The sequence below is a fragment of the Mytilus californianus genome, unplaced genomic scaffold, assembly GCF_021869535.1.
Source record: "Mytilus californianus isolate M0D057914Y unplaced genomic scaffold, xbMytCali1.0.p SCAF_6, whole genome shotgun sequence".
Taxonomy (NCBI): Eukaryota; Metazoa; Mollusca; class Bivalvia; order Mytilida; family Mytilidae; genus Mytilus; species Mytilus californianus.
The window spans coordinates 65647332-65666230 of NW_026262712.1; the positions used below are offsets into that span (position 1 = coordinate 65647332).

At 31.4% G+C, this 18899-nt stretch overlaps 1 protein-coding gene across 1 annotated transcript; it reads left to right on the forward strand.

Annotated features, from left to right (window-relative positions):
- Positions 1–3870: 3870 nt before the first annotated feature.
- On the forward strand, positions 3871–18513 carry LOC127705210 (perlucin-like protein). The gene is made up of 6 exons (XM_052209529.1): positions 3871–3909; positions 10490–10761; positions 12268–12341; positions 14421–14505; positions 16489–16710; positions 18427–18513. Exons 2-6 carry the CDS (start codon positions 10494–10496, stop codon positions 18432–18434), a joined length of 657 nt encoding a protein of 218 aa, XP_052065489.1. The 5' UTR covers positions 3871–3909; positions 10490–10493; the 3' UTR covers positions 18435–18513.
- Positions 18514–18899: the final 386 nt, after the last annotated feature.

Genomic DNA, 18899 nt, shown 5'->3' on the forward strand with positions numbered 1-18899 from the left:
TCATAAGAGATTTTAGCAAACTCTTTCATTTCTTTCAGATTGAAACTTTCAGTAAAAATGTGCGAATTTTCTCTAAAAGATTTCATCCGAGAAATATGCAAAAATAAATGCATAATTTATTATTTACTTCAAATGTATCCTATACATATTTCACATTGAAAGCATTCTTAAATGTTTGATTAAGGTGAAGCATGTTAGGACCGACTAGATAATATTCTTATAGTAATTAATAGTATCGTTGCTTATACTTATAGAGCTGTATTTAACACTTAGGTTTCACTCTTTTTTAAATAAGTTGCACGTTCTCCATACGATTATAAATTTATTTATTTATCAACTTATTAATTTTTTCAATGATTTTTTCTTTTTTTATATTTTTTTAATACAATTTTCTTCTGTCAAATGCCTTTATATTTTTTAAGCTTTTATGATAATCGATGAAACCTGATTACAAGGTATACAATTGGGTTTTTTTAGATTAAGAAATGAGTAAGTACAGAAAAAAACTTGTCAAATAATGTCAAACACTTGACAGATTTTCTTTAAGAGAATACCGATGAATTAAGCTTAATAAGTACTGAAAAACTAGTCTGAAAGATTAAATTTTCAATTCGTAAGAGATTTTATAACGGACAGGTTTAAAAAAACTCAAAACTTTCTATGATTGTGCTGCATAGTCTCGTTATAAAGAGGTCTTTGGCAGAAACAACAATTTGTTTTATTTCATTTATGTAATTATCCGAACAAATATCACTCTCCTCTTGAAATGAAATTGTCAATAATTTCAGAAGACAATCGAAAATTGACAATTGATATCGAATAACCTCTTAACGTGAAAGAAGATCCAATCTTATCCCACTAATTTGATGAATTACAGGCTAATGGCACTTTCTGTGAAAAGTGCATCAGTTAGTGAGAACTAATTATGTTCCGGTGGTTTAATAGTACACGAAGCCAAGTCATAATTTGACAGATGATATGATGTGTACATAGTAAAGTCCAGATAAATGATACTCTTAAAATAGATTAGTCAATCGAAAGTCATTCATTGCCAATTAAGACTGTTATAACAGAGTAGTTTTGTACTTTTATATTTATGATTTTTTAGATATCTTAAGAATCAACAGAGCCTTCCTTATCAAATTGAAACGTTGAAGTTATCCTCCGAAATTTTTTCGGACGTCAGCTTGATTTGGTTGATAGAAATAGAATACATGTTTCACAGATGACTACGGATGCGTTCTACCCAAAGGAGCCACAATGTTGTCTTCTTTTCCTCAATTGTAACATTACATAATTTGAACCCGCCTTATGAAACACGCCGGTTGCAACTAGTTGAGAATTAGCTACTCTCCTTTCCGAAGTATTCAACCCCGATTTTTTTATAGGATTTGTAATCTGCAATCTGTAGTCTGTTTAGTGTTTGTAGACTGGTGTTTGCCTTTCGTCGACTGTTTGCCATTGTATTTTCTGTTGTTCGACAGTTTTAGTTTTGAATACTTCTTTGTATTTTCCCACTCTGTTTATTTTTCAGCCCAAATATTGGTTTCTGTTTTCCACTCATTTTGATAATTTCGATGACTTGGATTTCATTTAATTTGACTTATATAATTATGTTTGCTACTCGGTATTTGTATTACTATGCAGTCGTGTTGACTTGATGTTTTCTAAATAATCTTATTTGATTCAAATATCAGTATGGAATAGGGTCTAAAACATTGACATTGAAATTTTTACTGATGTTCTCACATATATCATTCCCTGTAATCTTTCGAATCGATAATCAATTTAACTTTGTGAGAGTTGAAAATTAAAAGTTTATTTTTAAATTATACCGTTTATCATTCTTTCGTCTCCTTATGTCGGACGTAGAACCCAAACGACGCCGCAGACTCCGAATGCAATGCATGAAATCGTGAAATATGAAAGGTTACCAAATGCTTTACTAGCGCCAATATTAAAAAAAATATATATATATACGTGAAACCTTTCAAATAAAGCGGATTTCATATAGAAAGTATACGGTGCATGCGTAGGACATATACTTCCGTAATAAGAAATTGTCAATTTTGGATAACCAACAGAAACCAAAGGTAGTGAACTTTTTGTAGTTGAAACATGTCCTAATTTATGTGTAATTAAATTATGTATGGTGTATAAAATGTGCTGAAGGTTACTAGGTGTATGATATGTAATTGTTCGATCTTTTTTGTCACGAGGAAAAAAATAATAATAGAGAGCATATATGAACTACTGCATTATAAAATCATATAGATAAGAGCAAGTACACATAAGTAAAGGGAAAATCTATTAAGATATTAAATAATATTTACTGAAATAACTTCAAACACCAAAATACGCGAAGAAGCAAACGGTGTCATGCCCCAATCGCCTATCGATTCTTCCACATTTTGACTAATTTTGTTCCGTATGGAACATTCCAATAAATTTGCAACTGCCAGAATAATGAAATTGCAAAAAAGGGCCGTTAAAATTATAAAACGAACACGATATCAGAAAACCATTTATTAATGAATTATTTCATAAATCAGGGGGGAAAAAACCTTATACATGTAAGTAGGTTGTGTCCGATACGCTTTTCAGCATGAAAAATCTAAAACAGTTTAAACGATAAAACCATCAGCCTGGTTTATGTTCACAACTATAAACGGTAACAAATATAACAGACAACAATCAACAGCAACCACTGAATCCCAGGTATATACAGAATGTGGTGGGGTTAAAAATGTTTGCAAGCGTTCAAAATTTCCCTTACCTGGGACAGTGGTGTAACATGGACCATTTTTTGGGGTTCATGTTATTCTGTTTTTAGTTTTCTGTGTAGTGTTTTGTGTACTTCTTTGTCTTTCGTCGTCTTTTGTTTTCCGCCAAGGCGTCGTAAGTTTCCCATCGTATAATGAGAGTCCTTTGGCATCATTCGCCTATTTTGAATGTTCGTTGAAATTTATAAAGTCACTGCAGACACGGGCATGGCGAACGAGTTGGATATATAAACACCGTAAGATGAAAATCATTAATCAAAATACATTTGTTGTTCAAGAAAAAGTAAAATACTTTTGGCATAAAATCAAAGCTTGTAAAATATAATGGTATTTTCCTTATGAATATATTTATAAGTTCCCATCAATGTAAATGTTTTAAATATAAAATTTAACTTTTGTAGCATTATTCGTGTTCCTATTAAACAAGCGAGACATCAATTGACATAATAACGGTAAGGCAAATGACGACCAATTATATTTTATACATGTCAAAATTTTGTAAAGTGGTGTCATAATGTGGTTTGTGGCAACCATGAATTAAAACTTACAGTAAATTGGTTTGAATTATATATATATGGATTTTGCTAACTAATCAGTGTCAATCAAAGATTTTAAGTTTGTTTAATGTATTCATTATGTTTTGTTATGAATGATTACTATGCTTAGTAATGACCACCATAATTGGCTAATAAAAATATCTTGTATCTTGTAACGATTCAATTAATCTAATATATACCGGCTTCCAGGTTTTCTGCATGAAGATACAGTACATCATTAGCTTTTAGTAAAACTATAAATTTTAAACATCAAATAAAATGACAACCAGTTGTATCGTACACAACCCCTAACCCCCAGCTCTTCTGAAATCCACACAATAGCGACAAATAATAGGTAACCTTTATTTGGTAGTTACCATATTATTTTACTTGGATCGGTTTGTTTCGTAAAATGTTATCTGTTTTCCTGGAATGAGATAGAACACTGTATTGGAAACAAATATATTGTTTACCTGTAATGATAATGATGTCAACATCTGTTACCTTTACTTATATTTATGAACATAGAACTTCACTATTCTTACCATAACTACAGCGACACGATACGCCCATTGGTTTTCATTCGCAATGTAAGTTTTATTTGTTCTATAATATTTGATAATAATTTAACCCTAGTGTTTGTATCACTGAAATTTGTAATATTAATACTTTAATCGCTGAAACAGATAATTGTTGGCTACTATATTTGTACATTGAGTTTATTGTGCGAATTTCTCAGTATATAAGAATAAGAATATATTAGTAATAAAAAAAAAATAATGATAATAATTTATTATTGGATAATACTGGTATTTTGATAATAAGAAAATAACTACAAATGTTAGTAATAACTATAATCATGATTATTGTAAGCAATCTTCCTTTTCTTAGACGATTTTTAAATGTAACATGGGTTTGATGATTGTGTCAATCTCTATATATTTCAGTTTCAACTTTGAGCTTTTATTTTTATTGTATATTTCTAGAAACGAATTACGAATTGCTTCTTGCTTATCACATGCAAATGAAACAGTGCCCTTTTGACATGAATTCAACGTTCTTTGTGATAGTATATCCAGTCAATGACCGACTCCGTAAAATGTTAAAACGGTTTATTGTGCCAAAATTTGTAAAACCGATGTATATTTTGCTAGTATTGGTCCAAAACATAAAACGAATGATTCAACAAATATCCGCTAATATAATCATATTTAGTGAATTATATATTGTGGCTAACTAAATAGGGAAATCATTTAAATAGTTGTTCTTCTGTGAGTTGGCATTTAGTTTAGAAAATTGCGAGTTTTTCGCAAATTTGTGTACACATTTTTCATTTTTTTCTGAACTCTTTGCATAAAACTGAGTGTTTACTGTTTAAAAATTTGTAACCATATCTAGTCTAGAAACTTTAGTTTCAGTGAAAACTTCCTGACATTAAAAAGGAATATTTATTTTATCCTTGACGTACGAGTACACCGATTTCACAACTAAAATAATCAGTTAATTCATTAGCATTTTCGATACAAGGTTTAAGACCTTTATACGTTTTAACTATTACTCTCAATATTTTACCGTTAATTCAACTAGCTATGTTTTTTGGCCGTTAACCTACCTGCCAAACAGTGTCAAAAGCTATTTTATAATTGACAAGGTCCAAGACAACTTTATCCCCTTACACAAATAAATATATCTGTAGTTTTGTATTCTTTCCAAAAAACAGCTTGTGATTTTAATATCAGTTCGATATAATCGACAAATTTTGTAAGTCTTGTATTTAGGACAAATGTGAACTGTTTGCCGATTTTTATACTAGGGTGATGACATGAGTGTGGATCAGTTTGATCAACTTGTTTTTGTATTATAGCTTAAATGACTGTGTATGGTCCATGCCTATTGTATTAGACCATTATCTAATATCAAATCAAAAATGTTGGTGTGAATCGATATCATATAATCAGACGTGGATTTGATATTCATATATTTATTTACAATATCGTTCAGACAGGTGCTTTTGAATTTTTAATAGCACAAGATTTCGTTGTCATATGTTGGTCTGTTCAAAATATAATGTTTGTGCTGATTTTCTTCAATATTAAGTTTTCTAAAATGATAAAAAATAAATCGAAAATGTGCCCATGGGATGCCTGGCTTGCATATAACGGTATAAAGGGATATAACTAGAGAACTGTATAAGTGTGGCCACCAACTTTGAGCTTGATCTGTTTTTTATTGTAATAAGCATTGTCTATAAGTATTTTAACATTTGGTTAAGGCAAACTAAAGTAAGAGAATGGAAACCGAAATTGTGACGGACGTACGGACGAACAAACGGACGGATAAGGGTAACACTTAATGTCCCCCTCGCCGAGCATGCTCGCGGCGGGAGCATACACAGATAATGCAAACTGAATATACTGTATTTACGTTTGCCGCTAAATCTCTTTAAAACCTTCCAGAATTCTTTCCGTTTAAATTTAGAGGTTTTTCAAAAGTGTTTACTGTAGTGTAACGTTTTCATAGTAAAATGTAGTTTCATTGGCCAAAGTAAAGGAAATTAAAGTCTAAGAAAATGTCAGATGACACAATCAAATAATCAATAAGGCTTCAAACCCCTGATAGTATTCTACTAATTTAACTGTCATGATAAATTTCGTATTTGCTAAAAAAAATTAAAGTTTTTAACACAACTAAATCAATTTATAGTCATAGAGCTTTCGACTTTTACATATCTTTGTTAAATCTTTCAAGTGGTACATTATATCAAGCAATTATTTTAAGTTGAAAACATATTAACTAACATTATTTAGTACATCGTGTAAGATATGTATCTAATTTGCATATCAATAAATATTAACGATGGTAAAACAGCTGTTCTTGCATTGAAATCCTAACAAGCGTATGAAAAGGTGCAGTCATTTTGTAGAGAAACAAATTCATTCTTTATCTCATCATCTATCTGTGGAGAAATATATTCACTATTATAAAAAGGAAGGGGGTATAAATACAAACAAGTAAAAAATATGTCTTAGTCTTGTTTTCTATTTTTTACCTACTGGCCAGTTGCGAAAACTGATGTTGACTATCATGTTGTTGAAGCATTTGTAATTGAGGAAAACGGGTAGTTTGAACAGCGACCTTCTGCTGTTGATAATGACGGAACATGGACCAAAGATCATTGCGTGATGCGATAATTTCATGCTGAAACTGTTCATGGACTATGAAATCGCCCTCTTTAATGTCATTTAAGTTTACTTTTCGCTGCTTTCTTGCAAACAACTTTATCCCCATATCCTGTTGCGCAGGCATTTGTAATGCAGGATAACGAGTAGATTAAACTGGCTGGGGAGCTTAAACTTGGTCACGGGGTATGTGATAAGTAGACAGATATATCTGCCTTTCATTAACTATGAGTTTGTCAGCGTAAAATTTGGCAGCGTCCTCCTGCTATTGATGAAAACGGAAAATGGAGCAACGTTTATTGCGTGTTGCCTGAACTTTAGGCCAAGACTGTTCATGGACTTTAAATCGCCTCTTTAAAGTTCCTTTAATTTTACTTTCTGCTGCCTTCTATCCTTTCTTTTCTCAAATTTTGCACTCCGTTTTGGGGCTAACTGTCCTTACGTGGTGTACGACGTATAACATGAAATTGTTCCCAGAGTTTCTTGAGACTCTTCTGCTACACCGCTAAAAATCCGATTCTCCTACATAGACTGGTTCTGCATTTCAAGTACCCTTTCATGTATCTTTTTTGTCCCGTTTTACAAAATTTGTATTTTGTTGGTTGAGACTACCCCACTCGTTCTGTAAAACATATTGTAATTGTTTGATGTTTCTCGTCTGATATCATGATAGCGCTTCACTACTTCCAGTATTTATACATTGTTGACTAAACCGTAGAAGAGACACGAAAGATACCAAAGGGACAACGTCATGGCTAAAAAAGACTAATAGACAAATAACAGAAAACAAAACACAACAAAGAAAACTAAAGACTAAGCAACACGAACCCCACAAAAAACTTGTGTGATCTCAGGTGCTCCGGAAGGGTAAGCAGATCCTGCTCCACATGTGGCACCCGTCGTGTTGCTTATGTTATTACAAATCCGGTAAATAGTCTAATTCGGTAAGTCACATTCGTGAAAAGGGAAGGGTATTATAGTTACGACATAAGGAACATATCCGATATCATCTGTGAAACGGTTATTCCATAACGGTCAACCAACTCGTGATGGCGTCCGTAAAATTTACGAAGGGATGATTTCAACTTCACCATTTGGAACTCTTGGCTTAATAGCTTCCTTGTGAGCAGCAATCCTCTATCAAGGAAATCATGATAGGAAACACAAGCCCGGGAATATCGTATCAATTGGGAGATATATACTCCGTATGCAGGCGCTGCTGGAATGTTGCTACATAGAAATGGAAAGTTCACAATTGGGAAGCTGAAATCATCTCTTTTGTCGTAAAGTTTTGTTTTCAACCGACCCTCATTGTCAATTTCTAGATGTAAGTCAAGATATGAGGCAGACTTAACTGTATCTGTAGTATCCTTTATCTCTAGTTCGATGGGATAGATTCGTTTAACATAGTCACCAAATTTTGTATTATTTAGTGAGAGAACATCATCTATATAGCGGAACGTAGAGTTAAAGGATATTGCTAACTTCTTATCTTTCTTCCTAAGAAGTTCCTGTATGAAGTCAGCCTCATAATAATAAAGAAACAAGTCGGCAAGAAGAGGGGCACAATTGGTTCCCATTGGAATTTTAAAAGTGACATATCAAATTCAAAAGTCAAGGAATAAAATCAAAAGTTTGAATATAAATATAAATAAAAGATGCAAATATCAACAAAAATTCTTTTTAAACAGTGTGCATATTTAAGAAAACATCTACAGTATTGTTTATTATGACCAATTAGTTAAAATAACATACTCATGCTACTGTTGAAAAATCATAAATATAGATGTACATGTATTAAATGTGTGCTAATATATTCTTCCAAACTGTCATATACATTTTTGACAGAAAGCATTTTTGAAAAAGAAAATTTTAGTTCATTATGCCTAATCCATAGGTTTAGAATAAATATATAGTTGGTAATATACTAATCTATGGTTTAAACAACATATTTCTGTCTCAAAATGAATAAAAGAAATGTAATGTGTTCAAATTGTACCAACTATCATCAAATGCAATGTAAAGCACCGAAAAATCCGAGTATTATCAATGAATAAAACCCGAGAAATTCCGAACGGATCACATTCCAACGTTAGGAGAATTTACCTCATTACATATTCATAGCTTGATAAAAAGGCCATGGGGAGCGTTTAAAAAAAATTGCTGACAGAAAGTCCCTTTCATTTAATAAGTTTAATATATTTAAACAAAAAAATACACCTTGGAAATAATTTAAAGTTATTTTTGTTGACTTTTATGAAACAAGGAATTCCCCTCCCAGAAATAGACAAATTTGCTAATATAAGATATAATAAAGGTACTTACCATACGTGATTGGCCTCCGTGGCCTATTTCCAACGTTGTCTGCCCTTTCAGTAAGCAGTCCGTCCAAAAAAATAGTCGGTAAAAGTCATTTTGTTACAAGTTTCAAATTTCATGTTAGACACAATGGCGGATACATCACTTCCGGAAGTCAAGAACAGACAACTCTTTTCGCAAATTTTTTGCGTGAAAACCACGCCCTGCTCATACAAATATCCAATCAATTCCGCAGACCGCTATTGTTTTCCATGTGAAACCATGGATACGTGTGGAAGGAGAAAGTTCTGGAATTTATGAATCTGAGTGTCAATGGTGTTTACAAAGTCGTAAACGATTTTTTTTTCACATCTATTACAAAGATTTTTCATATCTATACTGAAAATCGACCGCTAAGTATGACTGACAACCGGATCATAAAACTTGAATATATGTCCAAAATTTTAAGCCATCAATGAAGAAAATCTGACGAGTAACAGCTTGCGGAATGAATTTGAAATCAGTAGTACCTTTGACACATAGTTTTTCCGGCGGCCATTTTTTTCAAAACAACTCCACTTCAAACATTTTTTTATCGAACCAAATCACTGCAATACCCATAAAACTTATATATTTAGAAAGATAAATGTCTGAACTTTAATTACATATCAATTTTGTGCTCATACAATATATTTTTCACCTTTTTCAAAGTAATTGAACTTGGGTAAAATCCGATATTTTTGCCGTCGCAAGGAAATCATTACGTTACGATAATCGCATTGGCGACCTCCCTACATTGTATTTGGCAAAACCTTCTGAATTTTTTTCCCTGAATAATCTACATCTTTGTATACTTTGTGGCCTTTAACAAATTTTAATTCGAGCGTCACTGATGTATCTTTTGTAGACATAACGGGCGTCTGGTAAACACAATTATAAGCCTGGTATCTTTGATGAGATTTTTTACGTTTTCCTGCCTTTCTGTCCATATGCTAAGTCAGAGTAATCATTAACGATCATAGTTCATTCAAAATCACACATACACATGATAGATGATGAAATGTCACAATTTAACACAAGAAAACTAGTCTCAAGATACCCGCCTAAAATTTACAGCCTGCCATGTAAGGATGTCCTGTTATTTATGTATGGCACATATGTATCATTACATTCCTGGAGAAAAACTTTAAACCAATGGAAACAAACTTGTACTAATTCATTTTTTTTACAAGACTCCTTGTCAAGCTAACGGTACTCGCTGTTACTGAAATTTATTTCAAAGCCCGCTTCTTACTTATTAAAAGATTTTTTTCTCAATAAATAAACATTAACAGATAAAGTTTTCCAGATATGGCCTTTATCGTTGAACGCTGGACATTTGGTAATTGTGATTGATACATTTTAATGCGACTTATTACAGACGGTTTACATCCTGAGAAATAGTACAGGTACCACAAGGGAGCAGAATTTGCTAACTCTTACATAGCACCTGCGACTAACTCTCACGGCTGGTGTTTTGCTGAGTTCGTGTTTTAAGTTTTCAAAGTAATGTTTTGTAAACTGTAGTTTATCTTTCCGTTGTTTTTCTTTTTGGACACTATATTGTCTGTTTGAGTTCGACTTATGTTTCTTGTTTTCTACCAAAAAAGTATAGAAAAATAGCCTTTTTTCTTAAAAAACAACTTTATTTCAGTAACATGATGAACATGATGTATCTATTGGTACTTGTGTTTCTTCCTTATGATGTCTTAAGTTTACCATGCCTAACTACTGGATCCAAAAAAGATTTTGACGATTCAAGGAAAGCTCTCACTGCTTTAAAATCATATCTCGATAGAACTGTTAATACTTTGGAAACCGATGTACAGAAAACTGTAGCTACGTTAAAAAGTCATATAAAGAATGTGGATGGGAAGATTAAAACCCTTGACAATGATTTAAAATTGATAGAAAGTGATTTTAAGGGTAAGTTTTTGATTTACGATAGCAACAGTACTTATTTATACCAATTATATAGGTAAATATATGATAATTCGTGTTGGTCCTTATTGATTATTTTCTGCTTATTTTTTTTTTGTCAACATTCCATGCTTCTTTTTATGGTATTAAAAAATTAGATTTTCTGCTTTAAGCCCCAAAAAACCATCACATGGAAACACATTTTGTTTATCCCTTATAGTCGATTGTATACTGATTGAAAAATGTTCTATTAACAATACACTGCGATGTTATTTTTCACGAAAATAGTAATGTTATCTTTAGCATTTAAAAATGATTTTTTTTCTTTTAGCAACAACAAACCAACAAGCACATAGGCCCAAAGTTTTTTTTTCTTTAGTAATCGATTGTGTACTGCCTTGAGATTATTTTGTATCAGAAAAATCAAGAACAATCAATAGATTTTCTGCATGCATTTGTAATTGCAAGAAAACTACATGCGGCTTTCAGTCACCAACTGCATGATTTCACAATAATTTTATTAATTTTACTTTCAACTTTAAAACTACCTTAACATCCTATAAACTAAGGAATACTAAAGTATACTGGTTTACGCCTGTCAGCCCGTCCGTCACATACAATTTTAATCGCTTTTTTCCCAGAATCTACAAATCAAGGCTTTCTGAAATTTAGAACCAACCTTCATGTGGGCATGCTATATCATGTGATTCCTTTTTATATACATCACTTATATTATGTCTATGTTTTATGTTTACCGAATAATTAAAGTGATTGAAAGGTTACGTAACGGTTGAGAATTGGAGATCGCTTGATATCACCTCGATTTATTCAAGTTAATACACTTTACGAGCCGTTGACGAGTATATAATTATTATTATTTTGATTAACTGGAGATACGAACGCTGTTTTTTCCAACGCTTTTTGCATTATACAACACTTACATGATAAAGCAATGTGTCAGATTATAATATCATATTTATGAATACTATATGATATTTTAATCGATATGAATATATGGAATAATATACAATTATTGATTTTTGATGAGGTTGATAGAATAATTTATCAACCCTTGTGCATGTCATATCTCAAGGGTGGATAAATCATTGTACCAACTGATATCAAAAGTCAACAATTGTTTCATTATATGACTTTCTGTCCATCCCTAGTTTTCTAGTACTTGCTCAAGATGTCAAACTGTTCCATGTGTTTAAACTAAATATATTATCTACTTTTGCAGTTGCTTACTTTAATAAGTAAAGATATTCAATAAAATGTATTACAAAAGATGTGAAACTAATAAAAAGACGAAGATGAAAAATCGAGAATTGCATGACGACATAAACCTTCTTCGTTGACGTTGCATAGAAAAATAACTGTTTAATTAGGATCGAAAAAGAAATCGGTGGTTATGCAAATCGATGACACAAAGTTTTAACATTTACAAGGTATTAGATTACTGAAATTGTCAACTAAAGAATACATTTTTTTCTTCTTTAATTTACTCAAAAGCAAGACAGTGGCAGAAATACAATGGGCATTGCTATTATTTCGGAACAGACAACCTCGACTGGTTTACATCAGAGGTAACCTATATTTAGAATTATTATCAGTTGCAAACCAGCTTATATAACGTTAAACACCAGTTCATGTCACAAATGTTGTTATTTTTTTACAACCGACACAAACAACATTGAAGGACTTACAAATGGATACATATCCTAACTCTTACTCATGCATAATCATTATTTCCAGATATGTTAATATTAAATAAGGTTGATTGCATTTTTTTTCTATTTCTAGTCACATCATTTATATGAATAGCTTCAATAACTACGTTAAGGCACACTATTTAATGGTGTACTTTTTATAGGTTTATGTTAACCTACTAATGTACAAAGCAAACAAAGCTTAACGTAATACTTGTCAGTTAAGTATCGCTGCTTAGAAGCTACGATGATTGTTTAAAAATTTATAATATAAATGTATGTGCACATGATACAATTTCACGGATATAAATTAGTCTCAAAATTTGAACACAGACAACGAAAAAAAGTGCTTGCAGTTTTTTTTATTGCAGAACCTAAAAACAAAATATATCTTTTAATTGTAAAAAGACAATTACAGATACTAGTTGACTTGACCTCTCACCTTCTATTTTGATAAAAGTGATATTGCATACTGGCTTTATTTTAGTAGGTTTTTCTATATGAATTTGATTTTGAATAAAACAGCATATTCACCTGAAGAAAAGTGATAATCACCGCGTAAACGTCACGTGTTTTTACATTGTAAAATAAGTGATGTACAATTGATTGTGATAAATAAGTGCCATTAAATACATGTTTCCTCTCTCGGAATATATCATAAAACAATTACTGTATAGAAGTAAGGAGATGTGGTACTGTGTTTTGTTTCGGTAAATGCATGGTTTGTATGACTTTTAAAAAACGGGTATTGGCCTCAGTGAATATAAGTTTTTTCAAAAGTCAATAAAAGCCTGGTATGTTTGATGAGTTTATTTATTTACCCCATCAAAAAACAGTAATTGCATAATAATCCTTCTCTTTTTTAATACGTTTTCGGGTGATGATAAATGTCAAATTACTATACATGTTACAAATAAACGTTATTCGAGAAAAACACTTAAGTTACATTCTGTAATGGAAAAAATGAAATTGACCAACATGTTTTTTCATAAAGTTTAGGACAACCAAGCAGACAAGTACATGGAAAAAGACTAGGTGTTTATATAGTGTGTTTGATATCAGAAACGTTTGATGTGGTTTGCAATGAATCCGACAAGTTATTTTTGAAATCATTTGATTCCAATAGTTGTTATGGGCATTTAATAACGTTTTTTTTAGAAACATGACACATTTTATTTTATTCTTTGATATCTAGTCCAAGTTAACAGGAAATTAACAAACAAATAGGAATTATACTTACTACATGCATTGATTGTTTTCTTCTATATTCAATGCATGACATCGGTAATCTACGCTTCAAAAGTGTAAATATAGATGTGGTATGCTTGCCAACGAGACAACTCTCAACCTGAGACCAAATGATATAAAAGTTAACAACTATAGGTCATCGTACGGCCTTAACAATGAGCAAAACCCATACCGCATAGTAGTCAGATATAAAAGGCCATTTTTGACAAAGACAATCAAATAAACCTGACCCATTAGACAACTTTTTTATGCACGTAATTTAATAGGCTGATTTGCTTGCAATCCTCAACATAATCGATGAAAAAATTCTACGTTATGGCAACAAAGGCAAACCGTATGATTGTATTGTAGTTCCGAAAACCGGTGCTTCAAAGGATGTTTTTTTGTTTACAAGGCTTTCAGAATACACATAATGAAACAAGTTGAAAAGGGACATTTAACACCATGGTTAAAGGAAAAAAAGAAAATCAATAATTCGCCTTACTCTTTGCAGAAATATAAAAAGAAACACGAATCCCCTGGAAACATAGAAGATCTAAGAATAAGCACTTTTTGTTCCACAAGTGACAATTTGGTACTTATAAAAAGTAAACGTTCGGTTATTTATTAATGAAAGCCATTTCATAAATACAATATGTTTTAGTGTATTTACTATATAATTATGATTTTATAACATTGTCTGTCTTAGCCATTTTGGAATCTTTGTAGAGGAAATGCAGAGAAATTGGTGGATATATTGTCAAAATTGGCGACAGTTCAGAAAACAGCTGGATAGCTTCAAAACGGCCTAAAAGTAAATATTTTGATAATTAAATTGCTCTCATATTCATCAAATCGTTGATGCCCGAAAATGACAATGTAATGTTTCTTTTATTTATTGTCACTGATACTATTATTTATTGTTTAATGTTAATCGACAAATATTTCACCCACCTTTCTGAAACTTTGGAAAATCAATTCAAATCAATAAATGCATTTTAGCATTACGTAGCAAATAATTTTGAAAGACAAAATGTGATTCATTAAAAATCAAAATATCTGTTCTTCAATTTGTCCTATTATAACCATTTTTATAAACAATTTTTTTGTGTTTCAAAATTTAACAACAATGCCTATACCAACAATGTATACCACGTATGAAATCTATTCAAATAGAAACCTGAAAGTCACTTTTAAAGCTTATTTGTGAAATCAAATATATGCGTGAAAAAAATTAGTACGTTCTGTCTTTGTTATATACATGTATGTCTTCAAGTCTATCATCTGTGGTTGTGAAGTTGTGAAGCAAAACTTAGCATCGTATTATATTAATGTGATTTTTTACCGTAGTTAAGGATTACTCATTAAATACTCATCTTTACTGAAGGTTTAGCTTGAGCATAATGGTCAAGAGTTAGTAGTCTATGAACTTCTAGTCAGTTGTTATTCCAATTGAATTCCAATTATCCAACTGACCATTTATCACACAGCTTCTTAAAAATATATATTTTTATATAGATCGCCATGAATCAATCACAAACATGTAAGAACTACATTTATGCTATTGTAAATTTATACCGCTCTCTCAGTGGTATTTGACTTCAAGGGCTACACCATTTATAAAGTGCCCACTCATTAGACTAACTGGCCAACTCAGTTGAAAAATATAAATCTTTCGTTTGTCAGATATTGCCTTATTTCGTCGATTAATCTTAGGGTACAACTATGATATATGGTAGCTATGGTATACATGATCAGTTCGTTCATATTTCCATTTATCGACAATATGTGTACTTTCCCTTTGATCTTACTACCTAATATGTGTCTATATCATGGACAGGATTGATACTCGAAAATATTAGACAATGACGTGACATAACAGCGCAGCAGCAACGTCACGCGTTCATTTCCATCCGTGTCAATTTATCTATGAAATGCACGCGACATCATTCATACAACCGAACAACTATCCCAACGTTTTCTACGCGTATAAATAGTTTTACTTACTATTTCATTTTATTACATTTTCTCAGACAAAAAACCTATTGTTTAGAATAAATTGCCGATCACAAGAATAGTGGCATTTTATTTTTTATACTGACTTCATCACCTCGAATGTCATCTCGCTCTTGTAGGCTCGCTTGATATTTTTGCTGATTAAGTCAATATCAAAATCAAAAAGGGCATTATTTTATATGTAACATGTTACTGGTCATACAGCTACCCAATGTGTTGTCAGTATACATGCATGATACTTGGTATGTTTGAAAAACAAAAGGTTTGTTTAAGCCAAAGATGTATGACACTACAAGACAAGTAACATTGTCATCCTTTACGATATATGTGAAAGATAAAGAATTGTATATATAAAAATATACCATTTCCGAACCATAAGTTACCATAGAGTTGTTGCAAGTTAATACGTTTCTGGTTCAGACGTATCTACATATTTCCGATTAATGCCTAAACAAAAGATTTAATATTTATGCTAAACAAGCATTAGTATCTAATCCTAAGGAGTAATTGGATTAACAGAATTTACACTTACTTATTTGACTTGTTTTTTACATGCATAGGCATAGATTTTCACATTTATGCTCAAACATAAAATGTGGTTGATTTTGTTGATGTTAGCTACAGTATAAACATGCATATAACAGTTTGGAATATACACTTTCAAATGAATATAATGTTTGCATTCATGCGACTGAAGCCATGAAATTACTAACTGTGGTATTGAGCCAGTAATGTTTTGTTGTAAATCTATCATCATTAGAAAAATATTTTCATATGACAGAAAATATACATTACTGGATAGGACTGACAGATCTTAAGGAAGGCCAGTTTCGTTGGAGTTATGACCAGTCCCTCATGACATATAAAAATTGGTTTCCATCAGGTGGCTGGGGTTCAAAAGGCTCAAACAGTAATTGTGTCATGTACAACAGCAATACAGAGGCCTACTGGTTGGACCACTATTGTACTAATAAATATAGCTACATATGTGAAAGTAATTTTTGTAAGTTATAATGTTCATAATCTATTCAATTCGCAGCAAACTATCATATTTGAAGGTAAAAAAATCCAATTTCAGAAGAACAGCTTGTATTGGTGTTTATTTTAATGACACTGCTTCAAATTCAAACTTCTTTTATTAGTAAAATAGTATCTTTGATTTGGAATATTTTCATCAGTTATACTTAGTAAACATGCACTGTTATATATCATCAAAATCAAACCATTAAAACAACAAAAGTTAAACATGCATGTCAAAAAGCGTTGTTTTGTTTGGTAATTCAAGCAAACTTTCCTTATGGACATTTGAACATTTTACTTCCCTAACTAAACGGTACTAACAAGTTACACATAAGATGCTCACATTAGATCTAACGATAGAAACTAACATGATTGCATATGAGGTTTTTAACATGCAAATTAGGTGAGCATTTTGTGAGCAAAAAAATTGCAACTATAAGACTAACCTAATTTGCATGTTAAAAATCTCATTTGCAATCACGTTAGTTTCTAACGTTATATCTTATGTGCAACTTGTTAGTACCGTTTAGTTAGGGAAGTAAAATGTGCAATTGTCACTAAGGAAAGTTTGCTTGGATTATCAAAATAAACTAGCTTTTTTGACATGCATGTTTAATTTTTAAGCTTTTGTTTCACATGTGCATTTTATCAGATTGCTCATATGAGCAGCTGCTCACATTTTGCACACGTGAAAATTTGTTGACCCATTTGATTTTGTTATCTCATAATTTCCAGATGATGATGAACAAAATGGCTGCTTCAAAATAGGATAATTATTCAAATTTAATAAAAAAAATCTTGAATAATTAAAAATAAGAAAAATATGACACATCATGCTTAGAGTGTTATTTTTTATTACTGTCAGTTATGATTTTCAGATTATTTTATCCTTTTTGTTCTTTAAGCAATAATGACTAAAAACATTACATTACATTATAAAACTAGTGCAGTGACCTACAATTTTAGTACATATTGAATGTCTTTTATTAAGTACTGTATTTCAGAAAGTTCAAAAGCAGGAATTATCTATATACATGTAGTACTTATTGAAGCACTTGCATACTCCCATAAAGGACTTAAAAAAGTAATATATTTAAGAATCTGAAACAAAAATGAACATGATGAAATAGAAATGTTAACTTACAAATAACTAACCACAGCCACACTGATTTTATCAGATTCAAACAATGCCATAGTTCAAATAGCACAAAAGTATGGCTTGAAATTTTTCATCTCCATCTTCCTCCAAATTGATGCTTTGCATTTGAATTTACAGCAAGTACATGACTGGGCAAGTCATTTTGAAAAAGCTCATATGAGCAATGATCTACGTAAGTTTTAAATGGTTAGAAGAATGGACAAACTTTTTAAGTACAAAACATAAAACTAACATAGATGATAAAAGCTCACCTGAGGTTTGAATTGCACATATGAACATTATGTTAGATTTTTTGGGGCACATATGAACTACCAAACTGCACATGTTAGCATTCTGATTTGCATACAATTCTTACTTGCATCTTATGTGATTCACATGTGAAACTTATGTCCTTTTGTTAGCAATTTCTGTACGGGTTTAGAAAGAACGCTTTCGTAAAAGAACAGTGTATGATAATTGAATGTGAATTGGTTGTTATTCGCTATATTTCTAAAATGTATAGACCGATAATGATTTATAAATGTTTTTTTTTATTTATAGGTTTTTAGTTCAAAGGAAAACACTTCAATTGCAAAGACTGAAAGGAAAAATCAACGGATAGTAAAATAAATACGTGCTGTAAAAACTTTTACTTTTTTATTACTACAAAAAATATATAAAATAAACAATCCTTATAGAGTGATGAAACTCAAATTGATCTATACTGTATGATATAGGTCGACTTAAAAATTAATGTCACACCAGTGCATAACTTCGAACAACGATGACTCACATAGGGAGAGTCATAATAGTCAGTCCGACCTTCCGTAAGATGATTTACAAAGAATGCACGATCACTTGACGAGCCAACCTAAAATTTATGAATTGCCTGTTTAATTCTAGAAAATTCGGAAATATACTTTCTCCGATCAATCAGCTTTCTATAAATTTCATTGCAGCTAATAAAGTTAGTAGTTACTGAATTTCAAATGTCCTTGACAGTTTTTAAAATGTCCTGTACCACGTCAGGAATA

Excerpts from the sequence above, each read along its gene's own strand:
- LOC127705210 (XM_052209529.1), top strand. The coding sequence starts at position 10,494 with ATGATGAACATGATGTATCTATTGGTACTTGTGTTTCTTCCTTATGAT. Across the intron at positions 10,762-12,267 it reads GATAGAAAGTGATTTTAAGG|CAAGACAGTGGCAGAAATAC; the intron begins GTAAGTTTTTGA and ends TTTACTCAAAAG. Across the intron at positions 12,342-14,420 it reads TCGACTGGTTTACATCAGAG|AGGAAATGCAGAGAAATTGG; the intron begins GTAACCTATATT and ends GAATCTTTGTAG.